The sequence below is a fragment of the Anopheles maculipalpis genome, chromosome 2RL (assembly GCF_943734695.1).
Source record: "Anopheles maculipalpis chromosome 2RL, idAnoMacuDA_375_x, whole genome shotgun sequence".
Lineage (NCBI taxonomy): Eukaryota > Metazoa > Arthropoda > Insecta > Diptera > Culicidae > Anopheles > Anopheles maculipalpis.
Window position 1 is genome coordinate 88,369,204 of NC_064871.1, and position 15,933 is coordinate 88,385,136.

General features: G+C 42.2%; 1 protein-coding gene across 8 annotated transcripts in view; it reads left to right on the top strand.

The window, feature by feature from the left end:
• Positions 1–15,591, top strand: part of LOC126568130 (heterogeneous nuclear ribonucleoprotein L) — a 171,837-nt gene extending 156,246 nt beyond the window's left edge. For 6 of the 8 annotated variants that reach the window (XM_050224547.1, XM_050224551.1, XM_050224548.1 and 3 more), the window contains 6 exons: positions 7,812–7,990; positions 9,008–9,100; positions 14,757–14,881; positions 14,948–15,098; positions 15,171–15,375; positions 15,439–15,591. In XM_050224547.1, the coding sequence (XP_050080504.1) occupies positions 7,812–7,990; positions 9,008–9,100; positions 14,757–14,881; positions 14,948–15,098; positions 15,171–15,375; positions 15,439–15,590 (905 nt within the window). In that variant the 3' untranslated portion in view covers position 15,591. Of the gene's footprint in view, positions 1–7,805; positions 7,991–9,007; positions 9,101–14,756; positions 14,882–14,947; positions 15,099–15,170; positions 15,376–15,438 lie in introns of all 8 variants that reach the window. The other 2 variants (XM_050224549.1, XM_050224550.1) reach the window with 1 other exon arrangement.
• The last annotated feature ends 342 nt before the right edge of the window (positions 15,592–15,933 follow it).

Consider the following 15,933-nt stretch of genomic DNA (forward strand, 5'->3'; position numbering starts at 1 on the left):
AAATTTGCTTTGAAAAATGGTTCACAGTTTAACGTCTTAATGTGCTCGAGAAGGAGGAGACTTGAGAGTGCTTCACATTAAAGAAAATTAATGGACCCTTTCGCCTTGATGCCATTGGATGATGAGCATTCGGGGGTTGAAGATGATGACGCATTCTTACCTTCTTAAGACGAAAAAGGAAAGAGAGAGATCATGATAGAATTTTGAGTAGCTTTAGCTCTTCTCAGGAGCTCTGTAGCTTCGAATTTCCTAATAACTTTGCTTAACCAATTTTTGATATTGCGGACTATGTGTTTCGATGTTTCGAAGCACATTCTGCTTGCTTTCCATAAAGTCTGACAGTCGAAATCAGCCAGCTCTTGAAATTCAATCAAACGACTCTTTGGCGATAGAAATTTTGACTATACAAATTTTAAATCCATCTACGCATTAGCTCATCAATTCTTCTCCTTCTTAAGTTCCACAGTCTAGTTAAAATTTGAACCGAAGTCGAGGCGACTACTGTTGGTTACAGCTATTGGATTGGATTACTTAATGCTACCAAAAGCTTTATTCTATACGCTGGAAATGGATTTCTGTTATCGCGTTCTATTTTCTTAATTAAACCTCTTTTATCGCTCCCCCCCCCCCCCCCCCCAACTCAACGCTATCGATTGGATTGTATCCTATCCGAGCCAACTAAATCATAACCCGCTCAATATTACAAACCATTAATTTTTATGCTCTAAAGCAACGCTACCAATACACACACTACTCACTTGACAAATAGCTTCTAATTGTTCGCGACGCGATGCACAAAACAGTCTCTCCTCCTTCAAGTGCTGCTACTGCTGGGCGTTAGTATCCCTTTTGGCCACGACCACAATTTATTGCTTCCGTTTCCTCGAATCCACAACGAAACCAATAGCATGCCCGACACAAGTGGCCACACCGAGCCAGACCACCAGCTATAGCTGCGTTGCGCCGCGGAAAGGACTTTAAACTTTCATCTGTTGAACTGTAAAGGATTGGGAAAAGAGAAAACTCCAGCACCATAATCAACTAGCCGCACTTTCGCCTTTCTATCGCATGCTTTCCCATACCGGCGGATGGTTGGCTGCTGCATTGTTGGTCCATTTTTTTTTTTTTGTGGCTAACCAATTAATAACACACGCGAAACGCGGTTGCGCATCGTTTGGTGTTTGGGAGTTAAAAGCTCCGGTGCATAATAGGGAAAATGTTTGGCATGGGGAGAGCACTATAAATTCGTGCTTAAGCGTGGTTGAGCCTTGCGTAAACTTAACGTTATGGTGGATAAAACTAATGCGCACGAAGTGTGAAGAAAGCTGCGAAAAGTGCCCGGATGTTAAGAGCAAATTGTTCTAGTTTTTGAAGGTATGAAACTCCATTCAATGGCATGAATATAAAAATATTCTTTTCACTACTAATTTTTTGATATTGTTTAATTTTTCGATCTATTATTTAGTCCTTTATTTTGGTTGGTTTATTGCTTTCGTGGTTTGTTTTGAATCATCGAACAGATGCAACACACTTTTAAATGATGGTTTCTTTATTTAAATGATTTAAAAACTTATTTAAAGTGTTTCTTTTATTTTAATTACTTTATTGTACATTAGTTTAATTATTTTCTATTGACTTTTTTATTCCCCAGCACATTTATTTACATTTACAAAAACACGCTTCCATTGTTCTAATAATTACTTTAGCCGCTCTTAAACTACTGTTTCTAAACACATCTCTACCTCTTTATCTTCCACCCCACCGGGCAGTGTCATTGTGTGGAAACTTTTTTAATTTCATTTAAACTGCCCCTAAACGAAACCATCGTCATTTCGTCATCCAGCAAGCCGGGCGGGAGTTATGATACCAAACTATCCATTTAAAGCAGAGTTTTCTCGTTATCCTCATAGCTTGCCTGCCGTGCTTAGCCTAGCTTCGAACCTACCAACCTCCCCCATGGAGCGAAGGATTTACCAACAGCTTTAGTGTAACGACGAACGAACAACTACTACACCAAGCCAGCCGTTTGCGATTTGTAATCGGAATCTGTATGTGTGGCTGACGGGGGTTTTGCATTTATGTTTCCTACCCCGCTGGTGCAATAAAGCGCAATTTATGTGCTACCCCATTCGTGCTGTGAACTACCTCCCCCCCCCCAATCCCACCTCCGCTGGGCCACTATTTCCGGAGTGGAGAGCAGCACATAGAATCAGTTCACTTCCTGTTTCTCGTAGCTGTTTTTCTACCGGAAGACAAATGCCGGACAAGAGCTAAAGCTTTTTGCACGTGCCGAGGGCTTACTACGCCAGGGAAACAACTGTAGTGAGTATCATTTCATTAACACCCGCCCCCGGGGGAGAGAAGGGAAAAGGGCACAGGGAGGGGGGGAGGAGGGAGGTTAGGAAATTATTCAACCCGAAACTTACATCCCCAAAAATCCCCCATTGCACACATATTTCTCCCGTACGGATTGCGGGAGGTACACACTTACGCAACCAAGCTGTGGAAGCAATTTAGTAAAACGGTGTACACTTTTAGGACGAATCATCGTCCTTCTCGCACTCCCGAAGAAAGACTGCTGGGTTCTACTAGGACACAGTCTACCCCGATTAGATTCGTCCGGCCAATAAAAAAAAAGCTAGAAAAATCCTTGCAAGAAAACGGAAAGATATAAAAATAAACCATCCACGTCGAATGGTTCGCGTAAACGATCGCATTATGCATCGACGCGTTTGCTTGTTTAGCAGCAATTGATGAAGAAAGCTTCAACTTATCGCCACATTTACGTCCATTTTTTTTTCGGCGTTGGTGTGAGAGGCAGCAAACATCCCCTGTTGACTGTTGCATGCACGCACACACACACACACTCTGCCTGCAAACTGTTGCCACTGTTCTGATCCGGAAAACGTGGAACGTGACGGTTCAGGCTGCTGGTTTGGTACGAAATGGGAAACAGATAAATGCAACGCAGCCCCCTTCCACACTGAAGACGCTCGGACGTGATTTTTACGAAGCTTACGAACTGACTTGAAAGTCGTTTACTATGACGTCCTTACGGTGTCGGTTTCTGGCCAAAGGCGGCGCTGGAAAATGAGATGGAGCAATGTAAAGGGATGGCAAATATGTGCAACACTGGTTGCACACAAGTGTCACTCAAGTGGATGCTTGAACACAAAATAGGAATGTTTTGTATGTGTGTGTGGGTGGTAATACGCTCGAAGTGGTGGTTAAAAGGCACCAGGCGAGGCGATGTCCTTCTTGAAACACATCTCTTTAGATGCATCTCGATGAGAATAGATGAGTTTTACATGACTTTTGTTTGTGTTGACGTGATTGTTGTTGTGCATGAGAAGGGGATGTTTGTTAAATGATTTAATTTTTATAGCAAATTTTAAACAAATTATAGCACAAAGTATATTAATCTCAATCGGCTGCCAAGATTTTCTTGCTGATTGCTAACAATTTTCTTGATATTTTTATAGAACCTATGTAGACCTTAAATCATCAGTTAAAAAGGGATTTTTTATCACAGTGTATTTTTCAACGGATAAGTAAATTTATGGCAAGCGTAGTAATGTTTATAGCGCTCAATATACTAAATTTAACTTACTTCTTAAAACGTGTTTTAAATTCAGGCTTCTGCCCGATTTTGATTCAAAATCGTTTGTCAATTTCCGAAGGTTATAAATTATTCCTAACAATATTGTGTTCTCAACAAGCTCTTGCGTCACATAGCAAAAGAATATTATCATTTCACCTCCAATTCGCTTGCATACTACATTTTACCAAACCCAAATAGGAACAGCAATGCTAAGCGGATTTCGAAAGATTTTCCAAGCATCCGAGGACGCACACACACACAGAAAATCTTAAATTGCAAAGTAACGAAAATGCTTGCGAGCGAGGACTTTTCTGCATTGAGTATTCCTTACGAACGAAAAGCCTTCCAGTCTGGTCTGGTCCGACGACCCCCCCAACGTACAGTGAGTGCAAGAATCAGGGCAAGCCCTTTCTGTGGTTAAAGCTTCCTTTTTTTCATCTTCTTTCGAAACCTTTCGTCACGTCCTGCACTCAACGACTTACCAGTTTCGGTTGCATAAAACGTGTACTTCCGGCGGAATGTTTTTTTTTTATTTATTTATTTAAAAAGGAGGTCAATTGCATCGTACATACAGGGGCTTCTTGTTTCATCACAAACCCATCGAATTAGTTGTAAACACAATTTGCAAGTGCTACCGTAGGATGTGATTTCTCCGCATGGAAGAAATAAAGTCTAAAGTCTCGTTCCCGGTGGAAAAGCATTTTCCAAAAGCTTTTTTGTGGTGAAAACAACCCCCCCCCCCCCTCAAACATGTGTGTGTCTGCAAAAAGAAGCTTTCTCGATGTCAGTGTGAGAACACGGCGCACGTGATGTGATTTGCTGGCACGGAAAAGTTTTACTTCCAGAGAGGTTAAAACCTCCAAAAGTGGCCCAACTTTAACTTTGGCCCATTTGTTTGTTGCTCTGTTGGTTTGGGTGTGTTTTTGGTGCTTCTTGCACCAACGCTTCATTCAAAAGCGTTTGTGCGTGAGTGTGATGATTGTTAGGGCAATATAGTGTGGAGTACATTGAAGTCATACTGTGAACTGTCGAAAGAGACGATACTCACACTTGTTAGATGCTTTTCTCTTATAATTATACAAATTATTCTTGTTTTATTTGCCTTTTGTTTCATACAAAGGTATATAAATCCATTTTCATTTCGAAAAACTAATAGAGAACATCATCGAACTGACCACTCTATTTCCGATTTCGTTTTTCGACACCTTTTCGTGCAACCGTTTTTTTTTTTCTGCCCATTCTATCGCTTGGTTGGAAGTCATACTCAAAACTCAATTTGCTTTCGTTTCCCCACCGTCTCCACCGTGCATCTCGTTCAACACGGAGCACGAGGCCTTCCGAAAAAGCGCACGAAATATCGTATGTTGAAATAAAATCAATCTCTTGTTGCGTTCAATTTGCGAAAAGGATAAAAAATTCGTATATCTCGAATACGGAGGACATCGAATGCACTGCACGATGCTGCTCTACTCGTAGGATTTGGCATTTGGTTGGTGCATACACAGGAGGGGAGACTCACTCTTTGTTCGGCACAGCAAATTTCGATCGAATTCCCCTGGTGTCATGTTTCGGTTAGCATTTCGAGATGCACGCGTGCATTCGTGGTGATCGGTGACGAAATGGAAATAAATTGTTTTTCATCGTTGCCCCATGTCCCCATGACGGCCCCAAAAATTGGATCTTGTTCGTCCCGTTTGTCCGTTTGTGTGTGTGTCTGTGTGTGTGTGTGTTTGGACCAAATGACGGCGAGTTGTCGAACAACTTCAAACCCTTGCACAAAGCAAGACGACACCAACGGCTCCGATTCAATCACAAATGGAGCATCATCGTACGGTGGGAGGGAAAAAAAAAGGAAAAAAGGAAGAAAACCAACACATCAGCATGGTGCAAAACCACTTGAACGCGAAATCAAACGCACCGGAACTGGATCGCCGAAAACGCCATGCTCGTGCCGTAACCTTTTTGATTCACGAACGATCTCTACCACCTTGCCTGGTGCCGTGGTGTGCGTTGATGTTGATTGAATGGAGGTTTTCCATGAGAGTTTCGTTTCTTTTTTCCTCATAATCCAAAAAAGAAATCCAAACAGAACAAAGCGTTGCAAAAAAAAAAGGCAAAATGGGTGAAATCATTTCAAGAGCGCGAGGGCCTTCTGGTGATCATCTGCAATCGAATCGACACAACTGTTGCAACAGTTTCTCTCGAACGGCGATTTGATTGATGGATTGATCGCTGGTGGGAAAGGTATTTTGTTTATCAAACGCCTCTTTTGACCGACTGTGTGTACATTCGGGACATCGTACTTGGACAAGAGCCACTAGGGGGAGCAACTATTTGTCGAGTGCTGTTGGCAACGAGATTCGTTGGCAACGGTAGCGTGCCTGTCTTACTTTTTGATGCATTTTATTGCGAAATTTTCGTGTAGATTGACAGCTCTGACGTTTATAAGGTTAAGAAGTAAGAATTGATTTTGTGAAGAATATTTAGAAACACGCGGTGCTTTATCTGAAGCATGAGAAGAGTTTTGTAAGTTGGAATAAGACAAAAAAGGAAATAGAACTCGCGTCTTGATTAGGTTACAGCAGCATCGATCTTCGCACCGCAGGACCGGGGTTTTCAAATTTCGAATTTTAAAATTTTTTAAAGCCGTAATTTTTTCCAAACCTTAAAAGGGCACCTTAGTCCGGGTGTGCTCGGTTGGGTCTGGGAAATTTGTTGTATAAGCTGTTTAACTACAATCCTCTTTGAATCCTCAGTGAATGCGAAAACTCCATTGTATGATTTTGACAAAGGACTTGAAATAATTAATGATATTTTAAAATTTTCTCCTAAATGATGCTACAATTCCCAATATGTGATTTAAAATCCTGTCATTTCCTTACTGCTTCTACTACTATTCCAAGTGCAACCGACACTACTTCAACCACAAATATGCACATTTCTAAAGAACAAGAAACTACAATTTGAACGTAAATAACATCTTAAATTAATTTGTAAATCATTAATTCTGCACACCTTTGCGCACTTTCCAACAAAACCTCATCCTAAGACGATAAACGATTATACGCTTTTCAAAACAGGATACACACATACACACACACACACAAACAAGCACGCAAAAACACTGTTGCCCATGATAAACGAACTCCTCTTCGGAATGCAATATCGCTTCTGTCCAAATAACATCATCCATCTTCCTGGATGTTGCAGTATACCCCCGGTTTCGGTCTCCGGGCAAGGATTAAAACAAATGAACCCTTTATAAACTTCAGCGTTTTGGGTGACCGATTTTTATCATGATTAAGTTACGACGTCGGCCACCGGCCGACACACTATTCCCCACTTATTTCGCTGCACACTGTGTTGTGTGTCCCGAAAAAACCACACAATTAACTATGGCCGTCGGGTCTATGGTCGGTCGCTTCTGTTCTAATCGGAGATGGATCCGAGCAGAACGTGGGTATCCGTTTTCTTTCGTTTCTTTGCTACTATTTCTCTACCAGCATGGTGCTGGTAGCTATCGGAGATCGGAGAACGGAACAGACACACAAACACGGTGCTCTCAAGTGACAAATCGTTCGTTCGCGTTTGCACGAAGTAGAATGTGTTTCTCTATAGAAGAGCGTGTTTGTGTTTCAAGTTTTTGGAAAAAAGCGACGAAACTTTGCGTACAAATAAAAAGCAGAAGAAACAATAGAATGAATTGCGCTGGTGCATTGCGCTTTCCGTTGGACATTCTGTGTGTTTGCGTGTGCCGGATTCTGTTGCTGTTGGAACGTAAATGAGAATCGTTTCATCTTTCTTTTGCTGTCTGTCTATCTGTCGGTGGAAGTGCTGGGAGTTTCCAGTTTCGAAACTGCTAAAACCACTTACCACTAGACCATTTATGTCTTCGTTCGTTCCAATCTTATTCCAATGTCATGTGCACTTACCAATAGCTGCTAGTAGGAGGGATGCTTTCCGACGGATAAAGATCATTGCACTTTTACCGCTGACAAAGTCGTCCGAGTGTCGTTTTACCTTTTCTCGTTACCTCTTTTTCTCCCCTTTTTTCCTTATCTCATCTTTCCCTCGTAGTAGAGTAGTGAATGCGAGTAGTGGTAGAATGAATCCTGTGTAGCAAACATTATTTAACGATCCCGGCACGACCCCAGTGAAAGATAATATAATTTTTTGCCATTTGTTTTTTCTTTTCCCACCCCTGGTCTAGAACCTGCTCTGCTAGGTGCCGGCGGAGGTAACGGTTTTCCGCCCAACTTTTCACCACCGGACTTCCATCCGTCGGAGAACTGGAAACCGGCCGCAGCCGGTACACACGTCGGTCTGATGAAGGATCCACCGTTGCCGCGCAATGGACCGACCAACTTTATCCAACCAACACAGCAACAGGTACGTGTCAACAACCGGGTGTTCTCCTCCTACATTCACACACGCATGAATGGGAAAATATTGTCCCATGTTTCCCGTGTTAAATTGGAACTGATTGCAACTACCCTGCCCGATATAGACACAAAACTGATTGGTTTCGAAATACAATAATTCGGTTAACACATCGGCCATCAACGCACACGGCTCTGTAGGGATGTTTTTTATTCGAACGAAATGTTTTAATTCTCATGTCCACGTTAACCGTTCGCCAATTTTCTCGCCAATACCACACCCGCAATCGTACGAAAATATTTTAAATGGAACACAGGTTGACTGTCGCCACCGGGCAATGTAAACAAGTGTTTGAATTCGCTTTTCGTTTTGTTTTGTAAGCAAAAGTGTTTTTATTTCGAAATTCTTGCTCAAGCAATAAATATGGAGACGCCTGGTATTTCACGAAAGCGCCTGCAAGGTATGCAATTTGTGGTTTTAATTTTTTTTATAGCTAGCTTAATTGGAGATTTTTACGGCCAAATAATATTTACCTGTAATAGGGTTGAGTTGTATTAAATTTATAAAAAAAGATTTTCCACTCAAAAAAAGAAAACGAAATACTTTCTCAATCCATTTTATTTTTATGTAATCGAAAAGCACGTCTCTGCTGTCTATCGCTTTCCCTTTTTCTGTTTGATAATCTCATTCGTCATCTGTTTTGTCCTCCACTCCTCAATAACATAAGCACCCATTTTCGACTGTCACACACAACTTCAAGTTCAGTTTTTGCTTTATCATTTAATTAAATCTTACTTCGTTTTGCGGCACTCCTGCTCAGTTCTGCAGCAACGCTGAGATGTTATTGTGTGTGTACATACATCGATATCTTTCCAATATTTGTGTCTCCGGATTGGTTCCGCATCTTCGCCGCATATCTGTCGAAACTACGGAAAAATCTAATAAATATCATCTCCATCATATTTTGTCTCTGTGTTGATTCATATTTTTCTGTTTCTTTCTCTCTCTCTCTCATCCGCATCCCAGGGCGCAGTGATGATGGTTTACGGACTCGACAATGGAACCGCCAACACCGATAAGCTTTTCAATCTGTTCTGCCTCTACGGCAATGTAGTGCGGGTAAGTAAAAGCGACACCCTTTTTTTCTGCATTGCAATGTCCGTGTTCTCGGTCGGTTCAACGAGTGTTTGTGTGATTACACAGAACGAGAAAATAGCTATTTGAATGTGAAAAACACGTGTAATGGATTCACGGGAAATTGAGAACACTCTAAAGTGTGCTGCAATCAGTATTATAAATAAGCTCCCGCTTCTGATATCACGCATTACGCGAAAGCAATAAGGAAGAGAAGCAACAACAAACATTTCAAATCCCCTTCACTGAGGCGTCGTTATTTAGCACAATCTGGTAGGAAAATCTAACACAACCTGCGATCAACCCCTACCGAATGTACCGCGCAAAACGTACTTACTCAAATAGAGCGAGAAAAAGGAAAAGAAATGCTAGCAAAATGGTGACTAATTAGCTCACATTTTATGGCCTGTCACTCACGCGACTGTCAGGGTTTTTTTTCGGTGAGTGTGAGTGAAACACGATTTGCTTGCAGTTTCAATCTTTTTTGCTTCTCTAGAACGAATCTAATTGGGCAAAAAGAGAGAGAGAGAGAGAGAGAGTTTGGGAACGAATAGTGATGGTTAGTCGCGCTGCCCTTCATAAATCACATCCATCCGCTATGGTTGTGGCGCGAACCTGTGGTTGTGGTGTAAAGGAATGCTAAACCAGGGATAGGATTAGCTTCGCCTGAGTGAGTCAATCGGTTGGAATTTGATCCGTCGCTTTTTTTTATTATTATGTGGCCTGTGTGGACTGTTTTTTTTATAAACATAAGACTGAAGAACACTCGAACAATTTCCTGTTGGTCTAGCAATCTAGCAATAGAGGAATGACAAATTAAACCATGTGCTCATCACGTATTTTTGATCAGTTACAGATATCATAAGAGTACATATTGAATTCAACTTTTCAAACTACACCCACTTTTCCAAATTATTACATAAGTTAGCATCATAACCGACTCAACTCCCTTTGGGCCAGATTTCCTTCCTCTCATCACGTTTTTCCGACTCTCTCTATCGAATGAAAAACCCCTCAAACAACAGATTGCATGTAAATTACACGTTTCTCGAGCACGTTTCTCATAAGATGTCCTGATTGTCCCATCCGGTGGGGCCTGGCGTACGCATCCCACAACGTCACAACTATTTATTCACTACGCGTAGCCAGCTGTTGTATTGAACGTGGTTGAGGAACTTTGTAAAACGTATGTTGTAACTTTGAAGTACAACTACAACACGAACACACACATAGACAAGAACTTACTTTTTCCTTTTCAACCATTCCAAAGCTATCTTCGGTGCAGTGGAATTGCAATGGCTGCATCAAGGAAACATGATTCTAGAATTAACACAGATAGAGGAAAAGAATCCTACGCCACACCAGCGAGGAGCCGCTCTTTCAATGACTGGGTGTTTTGTTTGCGCGCAGGAAACGTCTTTTCAATTTCCCTTTTTTTCTTCTATGCATTTCAATTTGTTTGTGGAAAGGAAATTGTGTCTATTGGTGTTGGGTGTTCTAGAAACGCGAAGAAAAAAAAAACGACTCACGTCGCTTGCAGGGTACATCTAAAACCCTGACTAGCGAGAGAAAGAGTGCCAGAATTCGAAAAATTCGTTTGCAACTGTCATTCTGAAAAATCGAACAAAATAAAAATAAAACTACGCTGGTTGCGGATGAAGTACGCGCCATAAAACGTAACAGAATTTTTGAAAGGAAGCACATACTTTCCACGTATACTGCTGTCAGCTTCAAGCTGGTTCTGGTTTCCGGCGGACCGGCTTTCGAGGAACCGTTTGTGGTTCGCTTTTGTCACCTTGGGCGACAGTTGGATGATCATGGTACGAATTCTAGTGAAGAGTTTTCACTGTGAGGCTTATACTTTCAGAGAGAGGAGGCGTGTGCTAGTGAAAAGTGCAATTGTCCTCAACAGTACTAGCGTTATTGCGTTTTAGACAATAGCATTTCCCAACCTACTTAGAAATCAGACATCCTAGACGAGAAGCCTTTGGAAGGCAATATTCCACGCCTAAACCCCCGCAACAGATGGTGATCGTAAAAATTGATATAACGGGGCACGGGGATCATCGAAATGCGGAAGGAAAAATCTTGCTCTCAAAAATACACACAGATATACAGTGCTTAACGTAACTATACAATCAATTGTTTCTTGCGAATGAAACTAAAAGTAGAAGATATTGCCCGATCTGGTAGTATTATAAATATGGCTATATTTTTTCAACATCTTTGATCTTCATCTTACATCTCAAAGTATGAAAAAATTGTTTCTTGATAGTGAAAACTTCATCGTAGAGAGCTCAAGTCGTTTTTTTTTTTCAAATGAATAAAAAATACGACCACTTTAATAAACATCGTCTTAAGCTTCTTGTATTTTTGAACGATTTTCAAAATCGTCACATTTGGTGAGAAAAATAGGTCCAGTAGGTGATCGTTTGGTTAATCCAAATATGTGTTCTGTTATTCTCTATAATGGGCTAAAACATCAACTGTAACTAGTCCCTTTAGTTTTATTTTTATTCTCAAAAAATCATGATATGCAATCGTATAGTTGTGTTACGGACTGTACACATGTTGAACAGGCAAAAATTGGTTAAAGGAAATAACACTTGTTTGCTGTTTCACCCAGGAAATCTCCTGTACAATGAAAATCGTGAACCACACCCGAACCACCATAACGGTCCGAAAGTCGGAAAACCCGAGATAACAAAAAAGGCCGGGAAACAACGAACCGAAAATGAAGGGCCAAGTGGCAAAAAGCGTGCGAAATATGGAAGGTGGTGGTACATAAAATTGAATGAAATAACAGAGGAAAAAAGCCGAGTTTGGAGTCGTGCATTTCCCATTTCATCCGGCTGTCTGTTTCGAAACCATAAAAAAAAGGATCGTCATTTGGTGGCGTGGTGGTGATGCCGTTTCTTTCCGCTTCAAAACTTCAAATTTTACCGTTGGCACTTAAATCCTTCTCATTTTGGGGCAGGGCGGGTAGAGTGATTTTGATACGGCGAAAAACGTTCGATACGCTAGGTGAATAACTGAAAAGCTCCAGACCTGCTTCGGTGTAATATTTGCAAATGATCATCTCATGAGTACGTATGTGATTGTGTTCGTGTGTGTGTGGGTGCAAGAGCCGATTGAAATCTGCACGTTTTGTGTGAAGGTTTTCAATTCAATTCCCGGACTTAATCTTTTGCTGGGGAAGTTAAAGGAAAAAAAACTTGGTGTGCGCCATATGGTCAAAGCTATTTGGGTGGAACAAAACGGAACGGATTTCTTTCTTCTTTTGGGCAGCAGAAACTTTCGGACGAGTGAGCTCTTTATGGAGGCACTGTAAAAAAAAAGTTTGAACGTATGACTAGATTAAGCTGTTGCCGAAGTACGTTTGTGCGATGGACCGTACCGGAGTGACGCACTAGCGAAGATAGCACGAATCGAAGGCAAGTGAACGTTGCGCTGCAAAACGTCTTGATCGATGGATCAATTTAGAAGCTTAATGTTTTTGTGGAAGAAGCCAAACTATCATTACCATACTAAAAACTTGTTAAAGCTAACAGGAAAACAGGCCAGATCGGAATGATTGCGAATGTAGCTTGACTAGGTTCGATAGCCGACATTGGGGTAACTCATATCCATCAAACAGTGGCGGCCATAAAGCAACCTTCCCTTCCCAACATCAGGAGCAAACTTTATGAACAATAACCATGGCATCGATGGGTATATTTTTTGCCTCTCCCAAAAGGCTCTTCAGCAAGAGAGTAGCCTATAAATCGGGAGTCACAAATCAAATACAAAAATCGATTCTACCAGGGTTCAGAGTACCTGCTGGTACATGGGGATCACTAGATTTAAATAAAAAACGCATTTTTTGCCCACCCAAAGATACATCCTCAAGAGCTGCTGTCGGCTCGTCCGTACGACAATGGGGTCTGGTCTGGTGGGAAAATTCGTGCAGTCTCCACTGTTCCCGTTCCCGGTTGAGTTTTACTGCGAATCATTTCAATCACAATGATTTATGCCTATGTAAGCCCCGCTTTCGTACTTCCTGTCTGCGCACAGTCACCCATCTGGCGGGTTGTTGTTAGGACATTAGGCAAAACAAAAAAAAAAGGTGACATCGAAAAACAATGCACACAGCACACACCATCGTTTGAAGCGAAACCAGTCCCAGCCCGTATGTACGATACGGAAGAGTGCAAGCATTCTTGTAACGCTTCGATCTCAATGGCCCCCGGGGAAACCTACGGACGACGGCCCAACTGGTCCCAGTCCAACCCCGGAACGTGCGACACCATCAAGCGGAAAATGGGAGTTGAAAATAGCCCTGTTCGCCGAGACATCAGAAGGTCCGATGTTGTGAACCGATAGCGACGCCGAGATTGGACGCGTCAGCCAAGCGATAGTGGTTGGACGATGAGGCGCATGAAGTGGCACCGAACCGGGGGAAGAATAATTAATTTCAATTCCCTCGTCCCGGTAATGGTACTGCCTTGTCCGTACGATCACGATAGGACACTTTGGGCGCAATGATCGTACAGCTGACGCTGTGCTTGTGGCCGACGACCAAACCATCATCAACACATTCCTTCTGTGCGATCCTGAAATGTTGAGGAATTCTATTTTGTTCCGTTTGTTGTGTTCTGGGAAATGTCGGCTATAATGTTTTTTTTTTTTTTTGTGGTGTGTGGATTTGGCTTTTGTGTTCATTACGCGCATGAATGCCACGGACACATCTTGAAGGGGCCCTCAACGTCGTGCAAAGGATGCCTTCAGGTACCGATGAGTGATGGGTTTGGATGGATGGATGATCATTTGAACGAAATTTGGCTTGGTGTAATGTAAAAATGTCGATAACTGAGATGAAAGTGTCGTAGTTGCATCCGTTTTTGATTGAATTTATTGAACCTTTTATACTATTATTTGCAGTGCAAACTTTATCCTCTTTTAAAGTGCTGGTGCCGTGACCAGGATTTCATTAAAACTGCTTCAAAATATATTGAAAATAAAAAATGTTTCTAAAGCTACCATATTACATAAATATTTACAATAAAACTGTTTCAATTGTCCTTGACGGTTCGGCAAATATTTAATGCCATGACCAGGATATTATCCGGATGGAACACTCTGCTTTTCTATCAGCATTTTGTAATAAATTTGACATAAAATAAACAGATTCATTAAGCTGTTACAGCAGGTAGAGTCAATTTAATTTAACGTTCCCCACCCCACCCCCAAGCCCAGCTCAGAACACACCACCGAATGGGTGCGTTTCAATTTTCTCCATCAATGCACCAGGAATTTGGCCGTTTGCGTTCCCGCCATTAAATTCATTATACCGAACTCGATATGAGTTGTGGCACAATCCCGGTAAAAGCGGCATAACAGAGCCACACATTACCCTGAAACCATTTGCTCGTGACGTGCGTAAGCTTTCGTACGAAACCTGGAAATGGCATGAACCCGGCGGGTCGGAGCAAATGATTATTTTCAATAATGGAGTCAAATATTGGCGTAGTGATTTATTATACCGAGAATACCGAGAATGCAAATTCGCTGATGCTAATTAGTTTGTTGTGCGTGTGTCTAGACAATAAGCTTGCTAACATGTGCATTATTCAATTTCCCTGCCGCACGTACACACGCACAGATAAAGTTCCTGAAGACCAAGGAGGGTACCGCCATGGTCCAGATGGGTGACGCCATTGCAGTCGAACGTTGCGTCCAGCACCTGAACAACATTCCAATCGGAAATGATGGCAAAATTCAAATCGCGTAAGTATATTCGGTGGAAGGTCAGAGATGTTTAATGAGTACGTATTTCATTGTCATTTTGTACAGATTCTCCAAGCAAAACTTTTTGTCCGAGGTCACAAACCCGTACACGCTGCCGGATCATACGCCCAGCTTCAAGGAATACACCGGCTCGAAGAACAATCGCTTCTTGTCGCTGACGCAGGCAAGCAAGAACCGCATCCAACCGCCAAGCAAGGTACTGTGCGACCGTAGGAATAGTCTTAGACTTGAATATCATGCTAAGAATGTTGCTTTCTCTCCCGCACAGATTCTCCATTTCTTCAACACACCACCAGGGCTAACCGACGATCAGCTGATTGCTGCGTTCAGCAGCAACGATTGTCACCCGTCGCAAGTACGCATGTTCCCGCTGAAATCGGAACGCTCCTCGTCCGGGCTGGTGGAATTCCCGAGCGTCGCCCTAGCCGTCCAGGCGATCATGAAGTGCAACCACACCGCCATCGATCACAAAGGTGACTATTCTACTGCAAGAGTCCTTTTCTTAGCAAAATAATTGTTTGATGCTGCAATTTTAGGCACAAAGTTCCCGTTCATCATGAAGCTATGCTTTTCGTCGTCCAAAACGATGAACGGTGCGTGGAATAACGAGAACATCGAAAACATGAAGCAAGGTTCCGCCATCCCGACGACGCCCGGCGCCGAGGATGAGCCGATGCAGGCACGATAAATCGCCCATTCAATAGAAAGCGCCTATTGCTGCGTCGTTCCCTGCGATCCTGTTAGCAACAAACGTGTTTTTTTTTTTTTTTTGTGGGGAAAAGAGAAGCTACGGGTGTTCGCAGCCCTGATGTGTGTGTTTATTTTTTAGTGTTTTTGTTTTGGTGATGTGATGCTAACGAGTGAAGTAGGAAACGAAGGAAACGATATTAATTCATACAAAAGGCCGATCGCAGTTTTCAGTCATCCACTATCCACCAAGACCAGAAGAGCCAAGAGAACATTATTCATCACCGAATCATTGTAAAGCAACCACCGTTTTTGTACGGCTAGTACGGCAGGCCGCTGCCCTA